Source organism: Halichoeres trimaculatus, unplaced genomic scaffold, assembly GCF_033239565.1.
Source record: "Halichoeres trimaculatus isolate MK-OKI-2021-1 unplaced genomic scaffold, fHalTri1.1 fHalTri1_scaffold_23, whole genome shotgun sequence".
Classification (NCBI taxonomy): domain Eukaryota; kingdom Metazoa; phylum Chordata; class Actinopteri; order Labriformes; family Labridae; genus Halichoeres; species Halichoeres trimaculatus.
This window is the reverse complement of record NW_027437201.1, coordinates 9,462,499-9,486,843: the sequence shown is the minus strand read 5'-3', so window position 1 is coordinate 9,486,843 and position 24,345 is coordinate 9,462,499. Positions and strand designations below refer to the sequence as shown.

The 24,345-nt window shown below is 43.7% G+C and overlaps 1 protein-coding gene across 7 annotated transcripts in view; it reads left to right on the top strand.

Moving 5' to 3' along the window:
* LOC141784910 (calcium/calmodulin-dependent protein kinase type II subunit gamma-like) overlaps window positions 1-23,616 on the top strand; it is a 45,464-nt gene extending 21,848 nt beyond the window's left edge. The window contains exons 6-23 of one of the 7 annotated variants that reach the window (XM_074662874.1): window positions 2,206-2,278; window positions 3,492-3,594; window positions 4,063-4,146; window positions 4,553-4,647; window positions 5,213-5,335; window positions 5,442-5,525; window positions 7,811-7,853; window positions 8,693-8,755; window positions 11,425-11,465; window positions 12,236-12,319; window positions 13,732-13,776; window positions 13,897-13,942; window positions 14,162-14,236; window positions 17,418-17,558; window positions 20,072-20,147; window positions 20,318-20,412; window positions 20,524-20,760; window positions 21,413-23,616. In XM_074662874.1, the coding sequence (XP_074518975.1) occupies window positions 2,206-2,278; window positions 3,492-3,594; window positions 4,063-4,146; window positions 4,553-4,647; window positions 5,213-5,335; window positions 5,442-5,525; window positions 7,811-7,853; window positions 8,693-8,755; window positions 11,425-11,465; window positions 12,236-12,319; window positions 13,732-13,776; window positions 13,897-13,942; window positions 14,162-14,236; window positions 17,418-17,558; window positions 20,072-20,147; window positions 20,318-20,412; window positions 20,524-20,756 (1,504 nt within the window). In that variant the 3' untranslated portion in view covers window positions 20,757-20,760; window positions 21,413-23,616. Of the gene's footprint in view, window positions 1-2,205; window positions 2,279-3,491; window positions 3,595-4,062; window positions 4,147-4,552; window positions 4,648-5,212; window positions 5,336-5,441; window positions 5,526-7,810; window positions 7,854-8,692; window positions 8,756-11,424; window positions 11,466-12,235; window positions 12,320-13,731; window positions 13,777-13,896; window positions 13,952-14,161; window positions 14,237-17,417; window positions 17,559-20,071; window positions 20,148-20,317; window positions 20,413-20,523; window positions 20,761-21,412 lie in introns of all 7 variants that reach the window. The other 6 variants (XM_074662868.1, XM_074662867.1, XM_074662869.1 and 3 more) reach the window with 6 other exon arrangements.
* The last annotated feature ends 729 nt before the right edge of the window (window positions 23,617-24,345 follow it).

Genomic DNA, 24,345 nt, shown 5'->3' with positions numbered 1-24,345 from the left:
AGTGTGAGAGTTGATCAAAAATAGTACTGCGGCCCAGCAGTTAGAAATATAATCCTCCTAAAATTCTGTTTCCACAAGGGATCTTGTAGAGGGCTACCTTCTAGATATATGCCCAATAGTAATCCACACTTTAAAATGAGATTATCAGCACCAATATTGGTTCTTTCAAAATACTACTTTATAGCTACTTCTTAGCTTCCCAATCAGGTCGAGCAAGACTGGATTGATTTATGGCGCGTTGAAGTCTCTGACAACACCACGACGGCTGGCAAAGTTTAGTAGTAAGAAGAGAGATCTGTGTTTTTCACTTCTGAAAACGATTTCTGTGATTAATTTTGTAGTGATGGTGGACACAGGAGCCTAACTATCAGACAGAAAAAGGACAGGAGAGCAGAAGAAAGATAAACAGGAGAGAGATAGAGCAGGAGCTAAAGGCTAACACAGGGGCTAAGCTGTTTGTGATAATGTTCATTCAAACCCACACATGCAGCAGTTTTTCTGCAGTGGTCTGTTTAAACTGGAAAGTCTGTCAATAAAATGAAGAGTGAAGTTACATTAGCTCTGCTTGGTAGATGACTGGCAGGACATAACCAGGATTTACTAAAGTTATACATTACAGACATGTCTCACAGCATCTGGCTGTAAGTGCTGCACGTGGACGGCCACTAAACTTCTGTGCAAACTGACAGTTTACTTGGCCTTCAGATACACCATAGCACCAGGCTGCTAGTAGCGTTACATATAGCCAGCTATTGTTTGCTTTATGTCACTCTTCACTAGGGATGGGTACTGAATTAGGTACTTCTATAGGTACCGACCTTCTATAGGTAGACGACTTTTCTTGCTAAACATGAACACAGCATTGCAAGGTTATATATGGAAGAATTAGCAGGTTGAATTGAAAAAATATATATATTATTAATTAACAAATTGATATTTTTTACCGCATAAACTCAAAAAAGTACCAAAAAGTGGTACCGTTGAGTACCGGTACCGATTACCAGGTACCGGGCATCGGTACCGTATCGTTTCAAATGTGAAAGGTACCCATCCCTACTCTTCACACAACAACACTATGTTACTGATAAATACTTTACCTGGGCGCATTGGAACTAATTGTCTTAAACAAAGACAATTAGTTTCAAAGCAAACACACACCTGGTTAAAAGTCACATTTTCACAACAGTGTGCGTGAGACCCCAGGCCAGATCCTTTAAAACAGATCCTTGGCATAGCATCTTTAAAAGTATGAGGTGCATTGAGTTTTTCTCTTGAAATACCGTGACATTAAACCAATGTTGCAAAGAAACTATAGGCTGGAAGACGTGGTCAATTGGTGTGACCACTGTTTCTGATAAAAATCTGATACTACGCACAAAAGTCCCTGTGAATATGATTTTATCAGTACACTACCCTGTGAAAACTAAAATTTAAATTAAAATATTTTTAAACCAACTGACCCAAAAATGGAGAGAAAACATTGATGTCTAGAGCAAACTGACTTGTTCATACAACAAAACCCATGTTATCAAATATACAAATGAAATATTTTAACTATACTTTGAGATTGCATTTCTTACACAGTCTATGGGCAACACACAGTGGAGTAGCTCTTCAGCACCATCTACCACAGTAGAGGTGTGAATGCCAAAATTTTCTTCCAAATCAGCTAAAATATTATCGTTTTCTTTTACAGCAACAGCCGATACTGAGTTAAAATATATATATTGTATTGTCGCAATATATTGCTGTACCAATATTTTTAACATCTGTAATCGTAACGAGCCAAATCTCACCACAGGAGCCCTAAGTCACATTACTTAACTTTAAGATATCTAAAAAAAAAAAAAAAACATTTACAACAAAGCAGCACAGACGTTCAAATTTATGACTGAAATTTATCAGTTTTAACAAACAGAAAGCAGCTCTGATGAAGTCAGGTGAAGCTTAGGCTAGCTATCAGTGTCCCTTCAGATTAATCTGTGCCTTTTTGTGTTGGTAAGGAGCAGCAGATAAACACAGAGTGCAAGTTAGTCACATTCACTGTTACACATCTTGTATTTATCACATGTGATTCGTGAATGCCTGACCCAGACTGTGATCTGGCGGTCTTAAAGGAAACACTCCGACAGTCCACGTGATGCTTTTTATTTTGGAATGACTGACGTCGCTCTCTCTGTTTTGTCCCCTTTTCTCTCTCCGTAGTCATTGCATTAGTCAGATCTTGGAGAGTGTCAATCATATCCACCAGCATGATATTGTGCACAGAGACCTCAAGGTGAGTGGCTGCCCGTTGCTGTGACAACCACACACTCACACACACCTCTGCTTGTGGCCATGGCAACACACAGACGGTTCTCGGTTTTCTCTCCATCTCTCTTTCTCTGTTTTGTCTTTCTTTCTGCACTCCTGCTTTTATCGCTTATTATTATTTTTCCCCAGCGTCCCTTCTCACCCACCCTTTGTTCCCTTTTTTCCCCTAAATCCATCTCTCATCTCTTCTCAGATGTGTCAGCGCGTCATCAGTGCTGTGTGTCTGTCTGAGTGAGTGTGTGTGTGCATGTGGAGCGCGGGGATGGTGAGTCATGGTCACGTGCCGGGGTCGGTCTCTCACCTATGGCAAGGAAAAGACAAGGACTCGAGCGGCACATGAACACACTCTGTGCTTTTAGGAGGGAGGGGGTCTATTATAAGAGGGACAGATAAACCTCATGGGTTGCTACGACAACCCAAATGACATCACACCACCCACAGAGAAAAAAAGGGGAGTGGCTTATCCCATCCTTAAGAGCTGATTGGCTGAGCGGGGAATAGAGGAAGACAGCTTTTCACTTCTGTGCTTAACCTACTTTAGGTGATGATTATGATACAGGTAGGAAGCAGGAATAATGATACAATCTGAGCTACGCAGAGACCATGAGGTGCTCAGGGGAAGAAAAACAACCACACGAGGTGTTTCAGACTCATGTGGGCGACTTTCCTGTGAGTGTGTCGGAGAATAATGCTTCTACCTCGAGCGCTGCCTGCCTGATTTGTTGGCCTTTTATCCTGAGTGGGCTTTTACTGCGGCCATTTATGTCCCACTGCCCAAACAACGGCCATTTAGAACGCCGCCACACAACACGCTGCCTCTCGCTAAGTACACTCTCCATTTAGCATGCAGTCTGCAGCGCTGCCTAAATGACTCCCGAGTGGTTTCTATGGCTACCAACCCATGCCCATATAAGGCGATGTGGAGATTCTCTCCCACCCATCTTTTCTTTCTCTCTGTCTCTCTTTTTTTCTCTTCATCCTCTCTGCTCCATCACTCCCTCACACCTTTCCCCCGCCCCCACACGAGCTGTGCCCAATTCATCAAATGTGAATATTTCTCAGAAAGAGCTTTGCTGAAGAGTGCTTGTCACTATCTGTCTCTCACTGTCTTGATCTCTTGTCCTACATTCTGCTTTACCGTGTGTGTGTGTGTGTGTGTGTGTGTGTGTCTCCCTCAGCCTGAGAACCTGTTGTTGGCCAGTAAGATGAAGGGAGCTGCAGTGAAGCTGGCTGACTTTGGCCTTGCTATTGAAGTGCAGGGAGACCAGCAGGCTTGGTTCGGTAAGAACACGTAAACAGAGACACCCACAAATCAAATGTGCCGCGCCGTTAACTGAGCTGTTATTCTGTCTGAGTGTTTAGCACTCCATAGTTTCAGTGTCAAACATAAGGATCACTGCTGAACAGGCTCTCATTCAAACACAAGGCCTCCACATATACGTGCACACTCATCAGCCGTCCAAAGACTCGCTGTTGCCGAGTTGCTTAAGAGGCTCACAGACACTCTCCCAGTTCATGCTTAGGCCATTGTGTCTTGGCAAACAGCCGAGCTGCCAGCGTTTGGCTGACTCTCCGGGCAGGGATGAGATGATTAACGGGTATTTGCTTGTGACTCTACGCTGTCATAAACTGGAGTCCAACAGGTCACTATCATCCAAACCATTCACATAACGACACAGAAATAGCCTCCATCACAACTTTATTGAAAGGCACCGGTTAAATGAGCTGTCTGGTTTCTCTGTGGGGCAGGGTTTGCAGGCACCCCGGGGTATCTCTCCCCTGAAGTCCTGAGGAAGGACCCCTATGGCAAGCCTGTGGACATTTGGGCTTGTGGTGAGTCGAGCCTTATCTTTCTGGACATTAAAGCTGGCGTCAGTTTAAGATCTTGGTCATGTTTGATGTCTTTTGAATTCACCATTTATTTTCTCCTGTTATCTTTCTGCACATTTTAGTATTATGAAAATCTGACAACTTTTGATCACGACACTGTGTCACGTTTTGTTCTCTGTACCAAACAACAAAGATTGAGATTTGTAGTCTGGTGCACCACTGCAGTCTTTCATTGTTATACCCTTATGGCACATTTTACATTTATCATACAATTATAGCTTCTGCATTTTTTAATTCATTCAATTCTTGTGGTGCAGCCAGTCTTAAAATACAACATCCATATTTTCACATCAGGATGATTAAAGTTGCTCTCCTCAACCTTTCTCCCACCTTTCTTGTTTTCTGCCAGGTGTTATTCTCTATATCTTGTTAGTGGGATATCCTCCATTCTGGGATGAAGATCAACACAAACTGTATCAGCAGATCAAAGCTGGAGCATACGACGTGAGTCTGCATTGTGTGTATGTGTAAGGTGTTTATTTGTGAAGGGTGCAGTGCAGAGGTTTGCTAAGCACTTTTTGAATGTTTAATAGTGTCCAATTGAGAGCTGGTCCAAAGCTATTGATCCTATCAGGGCCTCCCTGACGCATTGCAGAGAGGGGTGTGTGTGTCTGTGTGTGTGGAGAGAGAATCAGAAAAGGGGTATCCTCCTCTCTCAGTCTCTGGATAATAAAGCCACACTGCAGCCTGTAAGGAGAGAGCCAGTAGAAGCTTCCAACATGCAGTCTGTTTGTTTGGAATCCACTCTGTGTTTAAAAAAACTGTTTTAAAACCTAGAACAGAAGCATGTGTTCATGCCTCTGTATCAATCTGCAGAAAGGAAAATTAACAGTTTTCTTCTCATCGCGGTCTAATTTTGACTGATTAACTGGAAACCTGGAGTCCAGATGGTGTGGATTAGCTAAACATGATGATGCAATCTCTTAACAAGTCCCTCACTGAGCGTGTTTCAAATCTGCATTCCTTCCTCCCAACTTTTCAACCTTTCCCTTTCTTCGTTTCTCCACAGTTCCCTTCTCCTGAGTGGGACACAGTGACTCCAGAGGCAAAGAACCTGATCAACCAGATGTTGACTATTAACCCAGCCAAGAGAATCACTGCCGAGCAGGCCCTCAAACACCCCTGGGTCTGCGTAAGTATTCGCTCACTCGTCCTAACTGCATAATGTCCGTCACACAAAGTGTAAATAGATTTGTTCAGAGTTTGTTCATGATGTGATGATTCTTGTCACTCTGCAGCACCGCTCTACAGTGGCCTCCATGATGCACAGACAGGAAACTGTCGAGTGTCTCCGCAAGTTCAACGCTCGCCGGAAACTCAAGGTATCTATCCTGATAACGACCACACCTCCTTGATTATGAGCTCAATGCGCTGAGTATGTTGACCAGCATAATGAGGAAAGAAAGAAGAAGAACATTAGTGACGTGCATTGTGGGAAACAGTTGGGAGGTGGACTACAGGGCTGGGGGATATGGCATTTGATTCATATCTCGTTATTTGTAGGCTGCATCACAATATATGGTATGTACTTCAATATTTCACCTTAGCCTTAAGAAGAAGCTTTAATGCATACAATCAAACCAGAATGGCATTACTTGGAATTGGCCATTTCTATGGGTGCACCAATCACAATTTTCTGGCCCATCACTGAAGCCTGACCTGCATATACCGATTTGGGCCAATACCGATTTTTGTTTTTTATTTTCTATAACTTACAGCATATACCTTCAATGTTCCAATCGTATTTTATAGAAAACCATTGAACAATCCATGTGAAACAATAAAATCCTTATGTTTTCACTAGTGCTGTCAGGCAATTAAATTTTTTTTTTTTAAAAACTGTGAGGAACTATGTACAAAACACTTAATTCAAGTCTTGGATCAAAGAAAAGTGAAGTATCTTCAGTTTTACATGCTCTGAACACACAAACTGTTGCTCATTGGTGCAGAGCAGCCCCAAGCTGAAACATGACACCAGGAAGATGGAAGAAAATTTTAAAGAATTCTTTAGATTTAAATACGGGACAAATATTGATCATTCAGGACTTGTTTAATGCAGTACAGAGAGTAGAATTATCTGTTTTTTACAGAATTGAGCTAGAGCAAACGGTTGATTTTCTGCAGATTTTCAAAAAGGACGTGTGAATAAACGAGATGTGGACGGCAGTCTCACAAAAATCACTTTCGCTTCCCCCCGTTTAAAGCATGTTGCTGAAGTCAGGTGTGATACATTCAGGGACTGTCGGAAATTTGAACATCTGACGAGAACACCACTTTTTCCAAGTAGGACAAACAGTTTGTAAACGCCAGACATTTGAAAATAAGTGCGTCTTTCAACGCCCCACGAGTTTGGGCTCCAGATTAATCTGCGCTCATTTTTATAATGCGTTAATTTGCAGTGTAATTAATTAATCTAGTTAACGCGTTAAAATGACAGCCCTAGTTTTCACTTAAACAGACAATAAAGTGTCCTGAGTTTTAGGTCTCCGAGCAAACAGCGACAACAGCTGGCTGTCAGACCTTCCTGGAGGGATATAAGATCAGTTTCATATGTACGGATGGGCCTAACCCAATTTTGAAAAGCAATGTACAGGTTTAACAAACAACGGTTAAATACACTTGTTTACATGGAAACAGGAGATTCCCAGGGGCGTTTGTACAGCCATTTACAACTATTTACAAAACTGTTAAGTATCAACAACATTTTACAGAAGAATCTCCATGAATCGGCTCATTGCTCAACTACGCTACACACCAATATAACAATATTGTCCCATGTATATTTCATATAGAAATACATTGATATAAATTAAAATCTTGATATATCACCCAGCCCTGGTAGACTGGCCCATGCATACAGAGAACTTGCTTTTTGGCATACTACAGTTTTTTCCGACAAATCAGTACGTACTACTAGTCTAGTCCGTGGTTTCCAAACAGTTTTGGCTTGTGGTTCTCTGGTGGATAATCAAGAGTCAAACAATGCCCCTCCTTACACGCAAAAAACGCGCTGTGCAATTAGTTTGTTTAACTTTGTCCAACTGTTGGTTCCTTTTCTGAAGATTATCAATTTTACATTCAGTTGAGACTAAAGTTTCAAAATTCCTTGACTTCTTTTCTTCAAATAAAAAGTTTGATTTCTACTTCTCAAATCAATGTTTAAAAAGTTCCAGCTTACAGAAACTTTCAGGACTGAGACGCTTTAACCTGAGCCAGCTCATTTAGCTGCAGTTTGCATTGACATGAGAACATGCAAACTAACGGATCAAGTGTCATTTGCTCTTCTTCCCCCCCCCCCACATCATTTCAATAAATTTGCATAGAAGAAAATGTTCTGGGACTTGGAGATGTGAAGACTGCTAATTGTGCTCCTCAGTTGTAACAGGATACGTAGAGTATCTTAATAATTAGACGCTGTTAGACAAAGAACAAAGACGCACACAACCTTGACTGTGTTGGAAAAAAGAGAGATTATAAAGTTGTTGTCCCTCCAGACGTGAATACAAAGCCAAAAGGGAAAAAAAAAGTTGAATCCTTGTAAATAAAATCAAACTCCTTGTTCTTATTACTCCTCCCTCACTTCTCCCTCCTTCCTCTCCTTCTCCAGGGAGCCATCCTCACCACCATGCTGGTGTCCAGAAACTTCTCAGGTGGGTGTGCCCTTCGCCCTCAGCCTCCCACGCTGCAAATGCAGAGGGAGAGGAGGAAGGAGAGTAGATAAAGTCCTTTGCACCTCTTTTAACCCCCTCACCAAACACACATTTATACACACACTCACAAATACACACACACATACACTCACCCACTCATCCTCAAAATAACAATATGTTTTTGTGTGTTCACAAGAGTTATTATCACACTGATTTAAAATGTGAGGCTCTGTCGGAGTCACTGTAGAGATAATGTTGTGATAACAGCAGATTATTGAGTGAAGATCGTCTCTGATGTATGTTAGCAGGCTAATATGTGATTTTCTGTCATGTACCAGATTATATGTGGGCGCTTGTTTCGTCCTTGTCAATGCTAATGTATCTCTCCCTGTGTGTCTGTGTGTTTATGTGAGTGAGAGAGTGTGTGTGTGTCCCTCTTTTCTGCTGCCCACGGAGCATTTGCATGTTCAAAAGACGGAGGCCTTAAGTTATGAGATTTTATACTGGGGGGGAGTTGTGTTATAAAGTGTTTTTGTTTTTTTCTCAGCCTGCTGAGAGTGACTTGTTTTCGTTGAAGCCTTGTTCTCAGCCTCTAAGTTAATTGGTCAGTCGATGGTTAATGATTTCAATCCTGGGCCCAGGAAACCACAGGGGGGCACGACTTTCGCTTTAGCCCGTTTCCATCAAACCTTGTGATGCTTCTGGGCTGCAGCCAGCTCACCCTGTAGCTCTCTGGGCCCATGAGCGAAAAAAAGAAAAGAAAAAGAAAGAAAAAGCGTGACATTAGACCTGCCTAATTTGAAACAGCCCCACCCAACTGTAGCATTTCTGTCCAATAGTGGGCCGGCAGCATACCAACTCTGCTGCTGCCGCCTCCTCCACGGCCTCACTGGCTCAGGAAGGTACGTCCCAGAGACACGCCCATCCACCTCCTCTCCACACACAGTTACTTCTTTTGGGTCATAGCGCAGGGCGGGACCCATCACCATCCTCACAATCCCGCATGCAGCCTCTGCCAGCATCCTCATCAACATACACACACACACACACACATACCTGATCATATGCATGCAATCTCACACACATTAGGCCCTTAAGTTTGTGTTTAGTCTTTGCTGCTCTGCAAAGACATAATGCACACAGTCATAAACATCAGCATCACTTAGCGGTAATCGATTCAGTCCAACCCGCACTCCAAAGTGCTTCTTCACATTCACACCTCACCACCACTCCAGCCTCAGATGCGCAACCCCCATTTCATCTTCAAAATCAGTTTTACCGTCGCCTCCAACACGCTCCATCCTGAACTCCAGCTGACCCCACGCTCACCTGTGCTCTCCCAGGGCGCAAGGCGGGCTGGGGCAGGGGATGAGGAGGGGCATGTATCCTGGGGGCGAGAACTGACACTGCAGGGGGCCGGCAAGAGCTGGGTTGGCGTGCTGCCATCGTCCGACCTTGGTGGTTGAAGGGAGGGAGGGGAGGGGCCGGGCGGATGTCAAGGAGCAGGGGGGAGTCTGAGACGGATGGGAGTGCGGCGCACAGAGCCAACTGTTGAAGTCATCACTGTCCCGCAGCCTTCCTGATGAATCACTGGAGTCTGAAGGCATCCCACGTCTCATCTCCCCAAACAGAGGTCTGTTTTAGTGCTTTCCAAAAAGGTCTCCAAACCTCTTTGAAAGGAACGGCACCAGCCAGCGAGGCTGTAAACCTGCCACCACGCTCATCAGATACCGGCCTGTGTTTCTCAGGGTGGACTCCTTTTGTTTGAAAAGCACTAAAACCAGACTCTGCTCTCGCCCTGCTGGTGGTTTGGTGGGTGGGTAAAGGTCGGCGATTCCGATGGTGGCTCCATGGATTCAGTACACTAGACGCAAACAGTGTTGAGCAGACTGGATTTGCTGTCGCCCTTTCAGACGTTAGAATCTCGTCTGCTCTACAGTGTGTAGAAATTAACCCAAAGAAGAATAAGATGGCGTTCAGGCAGGGTTGAAGGTTCAGAGTCTAAAGGGAGGCGGGTGTCACCTCAGGGATGTGTGATGAGTTTTGGGGTGTTTGTGGTGGTTTGATTGTCTGCCAGAGCCCCCCTGAATGCGGGCTTCCCCTCTGATCCTGGACCACGTTGCCTGTTTGTAAGTGTGTTTTTGAAGCTCACATGTGACACCATCAATCTAGATGGAACTTCTCAGCTCTCTTTTTTTTATTATTTTATGTTTTGATCGTGCAGCCTTTTTTTTATTGGCTTCTGGTTTCCTGATGATGTCACACATCACTGCAAACACTGACAGCAGCTTGCACATCTCTGCAGAGTTTGGCTGAGGCGAGGCTTGGCAGTTTGCTCATGATGTTTTCTTTTTTTAATGACATTATAGCAAAATGTGACCGAAGCGTTTGAAGCTTCTTTTTTTTCTCTGTTTCCTGAAAAGGTGTTTGCCTTGCTGCCTTTCGCATGTGGGTGTCCTGTGTGGTTTGAGAAATAATAAATGAGGTGCAACTTCAGATGCTTTCTGATCCGTCCTTCCCTGCTCATCACAAGAGCTGGGACAGAGCGGCGAGGAGCTCCTGCTGTGGGTCATCTCGGCTTAACTCATCCTGTTATGAGGAGTTTGTTTACGACTCTACGGAGAAAGCAGGAGGGCAGGACGTGTTCAGAGAGCATTTGAACATGGTGCCCCCATGCTGTCACAATCAGCACCCTGATGGCTTTTCGATAGCAGACATAGCCGAATGAAAACAAATCAGCTCTTTTCTGGTTTTTGGAATGAAAATTTCTTTACTTATAAATCTATGATTCTTTTTCCTTGGATGCTGCATGATCGGGTCAAGTTAGAAGCTGCAAATGGACGCATAATGAGAAGCATGAGTTGTCACATGATGATGTTTGCTGCTGTAAATGCTGTGCCCCTTATCTCCTTTCTGTCATGTATTGAAATGCTAAGCCCTCTTTTCAACCCTCCTCTCTCCCCACCTCCCCCTCTCCCATTTCTTTTTGGAAGGTAAGACATTAAAGACAAGACATTTTCGGGACTGTTTCAGTAAAAAACGAGCCAAAAAAAAAGCTGAAAGTTGAGAGCTTCAGAGCAAGAGGGAAAGTGACCGGGGCGTTAAAGGAAATCAATGATTTACATTAACCCAGCTCATCTCCGTCAGTCCTGGCGGCTGTTTGAGTCTGACCATCCCTCTCTTTTTAGATCTGCTGGGGTCTTCCAGACAGGAAATGGATTGAGGAAGTTTACTTGGCTCTCAGGTTACTCTTTTATCCCCAGATGGCAATGAATGGATTATGATGTTGAATGGGTTTTGCAGAGTGTAGCAACTTGCCCCAGAAATCCATTAAATGCATGTTTTTCTCAGGCAACACCCAGACTCACTTTGTCATGAAGACTCAGGTATTTGGGAAAGGGAGGGGGTGGGGGCAGATATGAAAAATTGCCACTCCAGGTTTTTGCACAAGTTGCGGGTTCCTCTAAGAGCTGAATACAAAGTATGGATTGGCGCGGCTGCTGTCGTCATCAGTTAAACTTTTCTTTTCTGCCGTTTTCTCCCTCTCTCTATCCTCTTTTTCTTTTTACAGCGTGCAAAAGTTTACTCAACAAGAAGTCAGATTCTGCTAAGGTAAGGCTGTCTTATTCCATCTCTGCCCTCTTTTGTCCTAACACACCATTCCCTGTCTCTCTTCTATTTAATGACCTCATTTTTGTTGCTCTCTTGGTCCTCTTAGTGTCGTCTCTTCTGCGCTCATGTTATGATCGTTGAAGATCAAGCAGACATAATTTATGCCTAGTTTCAAATAAAATCGTGTGAGCATAACCCTCGACATACGGCTGTAAAAGTGGTCAAATTAAAGCATTAACGGTTTTATGAGGCCTGGACATAAACTGGGTTATCCACGCCATTAAAGACACGGTGAACCCAGCGTCGTGAATTGTAATTTATGCGATTTGAGTGTATCGTTCCATCCCTGGAAGTCTGAGAAACTGTTTTCTAATCATCTAATAATCTCTAATTGTACATCAGATCTTTTTCTGTGCAGTTCTTCCACCTTGAGTCAGCCCTCAGTCAGGCTCCTTCATTCTCTGCTGCCATTAAGCATCCCTCCTCCTCCTCTTCCTCCTGCCTCCTGCCTCCCTCTCACCCGCCCCAGGGGTCTCTCTGTGCAGTTAAGTGGCGGAGGCATAAAGAGTTAGTGAGGCAGTAAAAAGGATGATCTAGAGGCCATTCTATTGCACTCACCCTCTCATTTACCCTGTTAGCTCTTAACAGCCCGGGAGCCTCAGCCAACATTAGCTCCACTCCCTGAAAGGCGTGCAATTCTAATGCATCTGTGTGTATGTTGACGTCTGTAACGTATGTGTTCACCCTGAGTGTCTGCGTTCTCGTCCCAGCCTTCCACCAACAACAGTAAGAACAGTATAGTGAGCGCCATCAATGCCCTGAAAGACACCAACATGGCAACCAACGCCCAGATGGTACAGTAGGCCGCCTCAGCGACAGTTCAAACCTCCTAACACCCGCCCGTCATCCCAGTAGTTGCATAGTGGCCCATTGTGCATCACCCTCCATCGTTGTAGTCGCTGCTTGTCATCATTCATTCACCATCCTGGAGGTGTAACATTCATCCATCAGCTCCCATCCTCTGGACGTTTACCTCCCGAGGTGCTCATGTGTTCCTGAAAAACTAGTCTCCAAAGTCGGAGGGTGAAAAGAAGAATTATGACTTCCATTTGACTGGATCTCAGCTGCACATTCGCACCTCAGTAGATTTCTAAGGAGCATGAACCTGTCTGCAGGATTAGCTGCACAGAGAACTGTAGAGTCCTGATTCATTCCCATGGAGTAAAAGTAGAATTTAGTTATGTCATGTTTAAGCCTCTGTGGTCTTGGATTTCTGCCTTTAACAAGTTCCCTCCTAACTTTTTAAATCAGCTTTGCAACCATCTCACCTTGTGTTTTACTCTTTATTGGCTCCTATCATCATCCTCAACCCAACACTCCCATTACCATCCCTGTTCTCCTAACCAAACGACCAATCCTCAGTCCATGTGCTGGCATGTTCTAATTCACTGACGCTTTACTAGCATGTGTTACATACTACTAGTCGCTATTACTCTGTCGGGTCTACTGAAGTGTGTCACAACTGGTGGAACAGTTGGCTGAAAGAGAAAGTGTTAGATCCATTTTCAGCTTGGTACTCTGTGCAAGATGTTAATGAAAACAAAATTTGATGGTTTGCAAATCATTTAAACATTTTATGAAATCGAAAATAGTGCAAAGACAACAGATCAGATGCTTTAACGATAAATTTTAACAACCCTCAGCTTTATATAAATGTTTTGAAACTGAGGTGTTGATTTCTGAAGATTTGAAAGTGAAATGTTTTGTTATTTCTGCCAGGAATTCAGTGCTTTAACATCAAAACTGGATTTCATCAACATTTATCAATTGATTAAAATGAAAAAGAAAGATTGGTTTCTTTTTAGGATCACAGCTGTGACTTAGATAAATGTGACATTTGAACTGAGAATTTTGTATTCATTTCTTTCTTATCCAATCAATATGCAGATTGATTTCTCAGTCGATCAAACAAATTCTTAAAAAGTATTTTCTAACTATAATTTTGTTTCCTCTCTTGTTTTAGTAATTTAGCTCCAATATCTTTGTTTCACCGGGGATTTTGAGCACACCCACAGGAAACATATTATGAGTCAACAAAATATGAAATCCTAAAATCAGAGAAGCTGTCGTAAAAAAAAAAAAAAAACAGGCATCAGGTTTAGCTTTCACTCCTGAAGTGATGTATGAGGTCCAGCTTGAAGCCAGTTGTGAGGCACTGGATCAGGATCATAACATGCAGGACTAACTGTTCTGATCTACATTACAGGAGTCTCAGAGCACAGTGGTCCACAACCCTCCTGATGGAGTCAAGGTGAGTGTAGCCGGCCTGAAAGGCAAAGCATCTCCCTACTGCTCCACTCTTTGTGCTGATGGACGACAAACCCGCTGAGTTAATTCAGTTTCTCTCTGTCCATCTCTCGCTGCACTCCAGGGATCAACAGAGAGCAACGCCACCAACGACGAGGAGGAAATGAAAGGTAGGAAAGGTACTCAAGTGTTTACTTCCTCTTGTTTTTATCCGCTCTGTCTCTCTTTCTGTCGTCCATCTGCTAAAATGTCTTTTTTTGACTGTACAGACTGGCAGGTGTTCTGAGAACACAACAAAATGTGTCTCTCACACTTTTGACTGTGTGCCTGTGGTGTGTGTGTGTATGTGTGTGTGTATATGTACGTACTTATCGTGTGTGTGTTTCTAGCGGACAATTCGGCGCAGAGCAGCGCCACAGAGGAGATGCCCCCACTTCTGCCCTCACCTCAAAGCTCACCTGCCAGTAAGTGTATCCATGGCAACCAGAAGCTGTGCGGTCGCCACTGGCAAGGACCTAACAACCCCCACCCAACCACCCACCCACTCCAACCCCCCCACTCCCACCCTGGCTTTCTGTAGTCACTGGCAATGACGTCTCACATCTTTGAGCTCCCTCACTCTGATCCACCAAGCTTCTCTGAGGGTTCCCACTGGTTTAGAAAATGCAAAATATTAACATGTTTTTTTATTACCTCAATTAGAGGAAATCCAGAAAAACAGGAACAAGTTTGAGTTAAAAACTTATTTCTCTTGAAATTGCTGCAGGCAGCCTTAAAGAAAATCCCCCAACTCCTACAAATGAAATCTTAATACTCTTGAATACGGCTCCAGACTGATGTAACCAAAAACATGGCATCAAACCAAAATAATCCGGATGAGCGTTAACCTCATCATTTTAGCCTCACAATCTCTCATTAGCCCACATTAGCCGACTGAACAGGGCTCAGGTCAGCCTGAGGAAAGATACACATCCACATGTCGTGAGCGTCCATCACAGTTTCACTCTGACTCTATTTGTCAGGTTTTACCACGTTAAGTGACCCTGTTTACACAGAGTTTTCTTGGAGAGTGTTCACTAAACTCTTCTTACCTTCATATAAAGTTGTATCTAAAATCCGGCGGAGCTTTAAGCTTTTTGACTTTAAATTGCCCTGGATTTGCTCCTTGTCCACTGAGTCGTCGCCTCATTTGATCTTACAAGCAACAACGACCAATTAAAATAAAAAGTTCTTCACAAGTTAAAGTCTAGAGGTCACGGTGTAAAGTCAGTGAGGGGTTGTTATGAAAATTAGCGTTAAGCTTAAATCTAAAGACGTAAAAAGAAATGATTTTAGACGACTCATTGTCCCTAAAAACAAGAAGTCCTTTCAGTTTCATCGAACGCTCTATTGGAACAAATAACGATAACGTTTTTGCCACAGTGTCAACAGGCTGGGCTGAAACTTTCTGAACAGATTTAACATGATGTGTCCAATCAGGTTGTTGGATTTGGACCAATCAGGATCAAGTATTTTACACAGGTAACAAATTAATTCCTACAGTGGTGCCAAACACCAGCAATATCTGTGTTCAGGTATTGAATATCTGTGTGTTTGGGTATTCATAAGATTTTATTGATACCAGTACCCTTATCAGTTCCGCTTATTGATCTGATTCTTGATCGATTCCCTTATCAGTTCCCTGCACAGAAAAAAGCTTTAAAGGTTTTGTGTGTCAACATTTAATTGAGTTTATAAGTAAATAAATATGGATCTGGATATCTCTGGACATAAATAGGTGAAAAAAATCACATGTTGTGTGACATCGATGTATTTGCGCTTTTTGTTATGTTATTGACTGAAATAGGCCACCTAGTGTCTTGAAGTGGTTACAGCAATGCTTCAAGTTTAACTTTTCTCCTCTCTTGCCTGTTACTGTAATGACGTTAGAGTTGTCAGTATTGTTTACAAAGAGTAATTGTGAAAGTATTCTGTGATGAAAGTTAAAATGCTGTGGTAACACCGAAGTTGAACTGATTTATGCTAACTGCTAGCATATTAATGCAATTTTTGCTGCAGCCTAGGTAAAGATGCCTAGCAGCTCCTGTGAATTCTAAAGAATGGATAAGGGAATCGTTAGGTATAATTGCTAATGATGTCGATGGATTGAACCGTTTCTCATCGATTCTTAACAGGAACCAGTTTTTGATACCCATCCCTATCCGTGTTTCCATCAGTGAACAGTGTTGAGAGCATGGCTGTAATCAGCCGGAGAAGAGAGCAGAAGTTGATGTCACAAACTAGACATTTAAACACAGAAAGACTTTTAAAGACCTGAAAATGAAGGGAATTTATTTTATTTATTCATTAAGATCAAACTTAAGAGGTGTACCATCCCAAACAAACACCACATGTTGGTGAAACTTGGATCAGTTTCCTTCCCTCATACTCAGGCTTTGTATCCGCCTGTTGACAGGGCTGTCTAGCCATTAATAAGATGAGCAGTATTAAAGTGGAATATGCCTTTAATCAGGATACATTACCAGAATGAATTTGTTTTACACTCTGATTGCAGACGCTCATTTCCTGCTTGGTGTGTCCATTAAAACCGTTTAATGTGAGTCCAGCCAGACTCCACCTTTCTCTGCCTCACAGCCCGAGCCTGAAGTTCACTTTGCTCTGAAACTTTCCAGAAAAGCAGACTCATTGTTTCGCTCGCTGAGAAACTGTGACCTAATTATGAAAAGTCAAACAGAAAAAGTCAAGTTTTTTTTTTCCATCAGGGCCACTGTGGGAACCCTAAAATGTGTGTGTGGGTGTGTGTGAGTGTGTGTTTCTTGGTGATCACTGCATCTTTCCCCTTGTCCTCCTAATGTGACAGCTCCAGCTGGAGGAAGCCTTGCTCACCTTGCAGCTGGGTGTCCTTAGACCAGCTTCCCTGTCTGACAGGCTCCTGCTGCCTGCCTGTCTGACTTTAACTGGAACCTTGCTCAGCACAGAGCATCAGGTTCCTCTCTGTGCTCACATTTTCTCCCTCATACTTCTCTTTTTAATCTTCTCGATTTCTCTCACTGCGTCCTTATCTCGCCTCCTGCCTCTCTCAAACCGTCCCCCCTTCTTTGCTCTAATCTCTCATCTCTTAACCTCTTGTCCTCCTGGCCTCCTGCCCTCGTCAGACACACCTGCACTACGGGACAGTCTGATCTCTTGTCCTCCCTCCTCCTCCTCTGTCCTCCTCTCCGTCTTCCTTCCTCACCATGCTGAGTCTACTCACAGCTCATAACAGTGTCTTCGATCCCTGTCTTTGCTCGTCGCTGCAGCTCATCAGACCAAGCTTTGTTAATGCAGACGAGCATTAAGAGTAGAGTAGATGTGAGCAGAGCAGGCAGTCCAATGACTTCACATCACACAGCATCAGAGCTTTAACAGATCTGGCTTCCAGCTGCCATCTTGTCCTTGTGTTTACCCATCAGCACGCCTGTCATAACCCCACACTAACCCTCTCTGTTTATTTCTCATTAATCCCACTGAACACTAACACATGTCTGCTTTGTTTCGGTATGTGCATGAGGTTTGAGTGCATGCTGTTGGTGTGGACGATCACATGTTCGTCTCTGTCATCCATCCATGTGTCCTCCTTTGTTGACCATCCGTTGTGTGTTTCAGTTCCACCGCATGACCTAAAGCGCATGGCATGGAACAGCACAGGCAACAGCTCCTGCCCTGACTCTGAGCTCTCGCAGTCCTCCATGCCTGCCGCTCCGCTAGGGAGCAACACTGTCGCAGCTATAAACAACACTAAGCAGAGTAAGAGCACAGCCACGACTAACAAACCTCACCTTCTCTTCTGTTTCTCACCTAAACCCTAACCTCTCTGACAAGATGCTTCACACAGGAGCAGAAAGAGCAGCCAGTGTCTCGCATATCTTTAGTCGGGATGCACGATATTTAATTTTTTGCCAGTATCTGATATACTGATATACTGATATTGAACAACTCGTTTAGCCCACACTGATACTTTTTCTGTGCAAATAGTTGCAGAGATCATCAACTGTCTTCTGTATTGGAAGCAGCATACTGTACTATGGTGCAAACTCTCATCACATTTTTTTATGTAATATTCATTTCTTGTGCAAAATAAAAGTAAAGAGGGATTCTCAGTCTACGTCATCATAAAGACGCGCTGTATCTTGACTGCAGAAGCAGCGTTTAGCTCCATTCATTCAGACGAGTTAGCGTTTTATAAACACTAAATTCAACCTGTTAGCAGCATAAAAATGTTTGGTTGTTCTGTTGTCAGTTTTTAGAAACAATACTATACAAGAGATGCAACGTCTATCAAGTTTTGACCGTCACAGAGCAGTCAGTGTTTTGGAGTTAATAGCGACCATGCTAACTGGTGACTCTCAGCCTACAGTATCATAGACTGTTGAAAAAAAATGGAAGTCCGCTTGCTCGGCTTGAAGTGAGGTCTCCACAAAAACTGCTCCCCCTGGTGGCTGGCTGCAGTATAGGTTAAAAAATCCAGCCCTCCAGCCATTCCAGATGGGGTGTGGTCAAACTTAAAAAAATTAATACTGCTCGTGGAAATGTTTCTCACGTCCGATTGTTGTGGTGATTTGAAGATATCATTTGTCAGTCTTGTATTCCAGTCCTCTTTTTTTTCTGAAAAGTTTTGTTTTCATTAGTTATACGAGGTCAAAAACGAGGCTTTACGTGACGTTTAACGATGATTGACAGCTGCCGTTCTCGTGTATTGTAAATTATGTCAGGAGGTAGAGTCGAGAAGTGATTTGATTCTCGAAAGAAAAAAAAATATTTGTCTCAGATTCTCCCAAAATCCCTCATCATCTCTACTGCGCAGACTCTAGCTGCAAACTGCTACAATGGCTGCACCTGTAGTGGGATTTTTTTGCCTCAAAACCGTACAATGATAAATGGCAGAGCCACGCTGTCCACTCTATGTACAGTCTATGGACAGTACAGTGATTAACAGCCGAGAGTCACCAGTTCACAGGGTCACACTTAACAGTGAAACACCAGCAACGTCTGGGGGTAAATAATTAAATGTGTCTTTATCTGATTTGGTGCAGTTCTCTCAACATAGTTTTCTGGTTCTTTTATTATGAACCTGGTCTCAGACTCAGCAGTCTGTGTGCTCTTTTTAGTCTGGGGGTTTTCTGGTTTGTTGACACATGTTTACATCCTGGTCTTGTCACAGTGTGGTAAGTGTCCACGGATAATGCAGTCATGAGCATCGAGAGACAGTTGTGTGTTTGAATTCCTCTCTGGGTACACGCCGGATTTCTCCGCTAGGAACGTCTATCCACCAAGTATCTGTCCACTTGCTGATCTCTTCTGTCCACTCACTGCTGTTTCACAAACCTGGGAGCAGTTTACCATCTGTCAAAGTGATGATATTAAGTTTAAAAACCTGTTTTTTGGTGGTTAACTCCTTCATGGCAGTTGACAAACCATGGACAAGTTTCGCACGTATCCGGCGTTGTCAATTAACAAATTATCCCTCTATATACTACTCTATGGTGGAATTTGGAGTGTCGGCTGATATCTGATATTTTATTTTCAAGCCAATACCGGCAGATACCAATAACGTGTCAATAGTATCGTGCATCCCTAATCTTTAGATCTTAAGATTTAAGTGTTGTGGTTCAACTTCTTCACTCAAAGCCACAGTAAGGAGTTTTTATCAGGTCACAAAAATAACCAGAGTGACCACGTTACCAAAGAGTGATCCGACTGGTTCTGCAAGTTCATTCGTTTGTGTAACAGACTCTGGAGTCCGTAAACTATTGATGCAAAAAAAACAAAGCAGACAGTGAAAGAGGCGTTTCATGTTTTTTTCTGTTTAAAGTCAAGTTGCAAAGTCTTAAAAGTCCCACAAGTCTTTCTATGATTTTCTTGAGCGTTCAATCCCAGCAGAGAGCCTTTAGTCGGCTGTAAGTGGCCATCGTACTCTCGCTTCCAAGCGTCTGCCGCTCATGAGAAGATTTTGGTGCCAGCGTGTGTGACTCGGCGGTGTTTTAGTCAGTTTCTGTGCTGCACAGAAGGTGAGAAGCGGAGGGACAGACGGCGATGAGGTCAAGCTGCAGCGAGGCGGCTGCTCTGAACAGACAGGGAGGTTAAAGAAGGAGCGCTGAGCTGTAGAGACAGAGGAGGGAGAGCCTGAAGGAAGGCAGGAGCTGAGGTGACGAGAGGAAATGTCGACGAGTAAAAACCACAACATACTTAATTGTTGACTCACCTTCTCCTTGTTTCTCACCATTAACTCCTGCTCCCTCTGTGTCTCTGTGTCTGTGCAGCTCGTAAACAGGAGATCATCAAGATAACGGAGCAGCTGATTGAAGCCATCAACAATGGAGACTTCGAGGCCTACACGTGAGTACGGCTGCATGAGCACGGCGAGAAGCAGCAGGAGGATCTATGCAGCAGGACTGGAGCTGTGTTGAAGTCGTCTTTATGTTTTCCCCAGACTGTTTCTTTCCTCTCATGTCTCACCCACACTTCTTCCCTCTCACTCACCGCCTCTTTATCTCCTCTCCTCTCAGGAGGATTTGCGATCCTGGACTCACCTCTTTTGAACCTGAGGCCCTGGGGAATCTGGTGGAGGGCATGGACTTCCACAAGTTCTACTTTGAAAACTGTGAGTCTCTTCTTGTACACACAGACATTTTTTAATCCACCTGGGTGGAGCTTGGTCCCAGACAGGATGAGGATCACCTGAACGCCTCGTCTGTCTGTCTTCTTCCCTCAGTACTGAGCAAGAACAGCAAGCCTGTGCACACCACCCTGCTCAACCCTCACGTGCACCTGATCGGCGAGGACGCTGCGTGCATTGCCTACATCCGGCTCACACAGTTTGTGGACACCACGGGCCGCCCTCGCTCCAGCCAATCAGAGGAGACCAGGGTGTGGCATCGCCGGGATGGCAAGTGGCTCAATGTTCACTTCCATTGCTCAGGAGCGCCAGCTGCACCACTCCAGTGAACAGGTACGGGCACAAACAGAGAGTTTACAGACGGGAAGAAGATGTGTTAGACTTCTACAGATGCTTTAATTTCTGTAAAACCTTGTTAAGACGAAGACGTGTCACTCACAGCTTGGACATCTTTGACTTTATGATCCCTAGTCTGTCATTTTGACACTAAACTGAAGAAGCGCATGATTTACAAAAACTAAGTCCCTCCAGGTCAGAAAGATTACTCTAAAGATGATCAGTCAGGTGAAAATCCCTTCAGCCTTTTTTACTTAATGAAGCCAAAGTTCTTTAAACTGACTGACGTTAATTTCACACTTCCTCCTAATTTTCTCCTCTAAATAAGTTTTCTTCTTGTTTAAAACCTCTCTGAGGGCATCCTGGTGTCCTTGGATTTTAAGAATCTGCCATGTTGTCCCTGAGCGCCCAAACAAAAGTCCAGCTGGAGACCTCTGCCATCCCCATTGTCAGTTTTTTACTAATTATAAAGGCAGAAAATGTTGTTTTTCTGACCCTGTCTGATCTTCTGACTGTTGTGTTTCTGGACCTGTGCGGCTCCTTTTAGCTTTGACGTCCACTTAAGTCGCTTCTCCTGAAAAAAAGAGCAGAAGCTGAAAGGATAAGAACCAGTAAGTAGCTCTAATGTGTTCCTCTTCTCCCCCCCCAGTGGTCCTGAGCCTCCAGTCTACTGGAGTGTGTGTTTTGGGGGGCAGTTTTTTTCAGCGAGCGTGTTTCGGAGGCCCGTCCTCTGCGTGGATTGGCTTGTGCCAGGAGCCCGGCCGGGCAAGATTGCATCCCTCTCCACGTTACCAACCAATCCTGTCCCCCCTTTGACCTGCTGGGGGCCGGCTGAACACAAGACACCGCCCCCATGGGATGATGCATGCATCTGGCGCCTGATTGGAGGGCGTGTCTTTGCCCTCTATCCCTCCCCTGGCAGCCATCTTTTTTCTGCCCGCGCGACATGAGACGTCCTGCGTGAGGAGAGGATTTACAGTTGAACTTGTGACAGTTTATGAGTATGAGTTATGAATATGCTGTGTAAATTATGACTAGATGTACCAGAAACCACCAAAACCCAACCAAGCATTTATATTCACTATCTAAGAAGGGAGGAACAGAAGGGAGTGTGAGGTTAGCAGCTGAGATTTGGGACACATTTTGTTGGCATTGTAGGGGTTAACCGGGTAGGAAGTGTTACGTGCTCGTTACCCGGACGTTGATGTTAAGAAGTAGGGAGGTTTTCCCCAACTGAATTCTAGCGGGAAAAAAAAGTCAAGTCTGCTCAGTCAGAGACGTTGATGACCAGAGAAACTTGATATCAAAAACATGAAGCACCAAAGTGTAGAACTTTAGGCTTTTTATGTGTTTATGTGTTTTTGTTTGTTTGCTTGTTTTTCCGACCAAACGGAAAAAAAGAATCGTGTCGTTGTGGGATTTCGGGGAGGGAGGGGCGTCTGATTTGAGGTTCTGTGTTTCGTTGTGTTTTTAGCGTCCTGTTCCCTTTCTGTTCCTGTGAAGAAATAACCGAGCCTCTTTTTCTTTTAACTGTTTTTTTTTTTTTTGTCTGACTGATCCGATGTTTGAGGCTCCTTCATTTTAAAGCAGTGACTTTTTTTTAAAAGAGGGATTTTATTGTGCAAATTTGAAGTTAACCTGCGCGTGTTAACACGTTCTGTTGTGTCTGTATGCAGTGGAGGGAGAGCGCGAGCAGGGGAAAGGCGTCTGCGTTTTGCATGTTTGCCCGCCGCCTCTCCCTCATTCACCTCCCGACCCTCCCTCCCTCCCTGTCTCCCCCTCTTAAACCATTCCCTCTTCTAACCCTCCCTCCTTTTCTCTGCTTTCTGCAAGGGCCTGGTTTGTTTATAATCACTGTGTAAATACAGTGTATGTATAGATATATGTAGAAAAGTGTAATATATGTACATGTATCTAAGAGACACTCATCCTGTGCATTCTGACGTGGGAGCCTCCCCGTGACCTCTGTGAACCTCGTTTAGGAGCAACATCTTCCTCGCATTTTTCAATTTGCTTTCACTCTTCTTCTCAGAATACTTCCTAAAAATATTGGTAGCTCTAATCTTTCTCTAAGGACACGAGCACACACACTCCCTCGGGCTGCCAGCTTTCATCCATGGCCGTAAGACTGTTTTTTTTTTTCTTTTGTTTGGAGACGAGGAATAAAAGAACAAACAGGTTGAAAAAAGTGTCACTCCTTTTCCCGACAACTCTTCAAACTTTCATCCTAGTGTCCTTAAATCCTGATCCCATGATGCTGTCAGCCGTATCTTCATATCACACACACACACACACACACACAAACACACACGCACGCCTGGTGGTGTGTTTTAGCTTTGTAACATATCTGCACCACTGCTGTGTGACCACGGTGCCACCCTTGCTGTGCTGCTTAATTGTCTCCATCCATCCGCAACAGTCGTATCTTCACCACCCCTTCCCCCCTGCTCCCCTCAGCCTGATATCTTCCTCCTCCTCTTCCTCGTCCTCTTCCTCCGTGTACCAACGTGTCCCTGCTCTTGAGATGTTGATTTGTACCTCTCTCTGTTGTTTCTCCGTTCCCGTGTTACTGGTTTGAGTTTTTTCGTCGTCGTCGTCGCTGTTGCTGTTAACTTGTCGTTTGGTAATTTGCCGATCTGCCAAGCTGGAGTTCTGCACTCTCCCTCGCACACAGAGAAGAAGAAAAAAAAATAACCAAAAGGGAAAAGAGGGAGGAAGCAAAGACAGCACAGATTTACGGATTGAGCGATCACAGATTGATCCAGACTAAATTATTTATCATGTAATCTACCCTTGGTGGTTTGAAATCGTGCCTGCTCAGTTGAGGAGGAGAGTTAAAGCCAGAGAGAGAAGGTTGGAGTAGGCGTGCAGGTTGTCGTGACCTCCACTGTTGAACCGGAGCGGGAGACCTAGTTATATGCATGTTTCAGTTACGCATTTCTACCATGTACCTACCTGAATAAGGATGGAGCTAGTGTTAATATATGATATTTGCATCTTTTGAAATAAGAATTTCTCCATCCAGAATGTTGAATAGGTGACATGAAAAATATTTAAAAAATAAAAAAAACGCAAAATTTTTAAAAAAAGGATTCAGGAGCCGTAGCTTGGTATGAGGCCCTCGATGTTAGCGTTTTCCCTGCGTTGTAATGATATACTATTGGGCTGCGCTTTCTCCCCCAGCCTTCTCATGGATGCTGGAGTTTTTTTGCATGATCATGATGTACAATGAAATACAACCATGAATTGACGACTATCAAGTGTTTGTCTGAGTGTTAGTTGGTCTACATCATAGCTTTGTTATTCTTCAAACTTGGATCTTGAAAGTATTTAATAAAAATACTATTTCAGCACTGGTTGGTCTCTTTTGACTCGTTCATTCTGCCTCTGGGGTTTGTCACCATCTCTTCGTGTCCTGTTTACTCTTTGTCCAAATTTTTTTTCCAAAATGTGGTCAGAGTGGATTGTTTGTAACAACACCCTGAAATGTAATTAAATGAATTACTAATGATTTTTTTTTCTAAACATGATGACTTGCTCAAAATGTAACTAGGCAAAAAGTGATAATGTTTTGGGAACAGC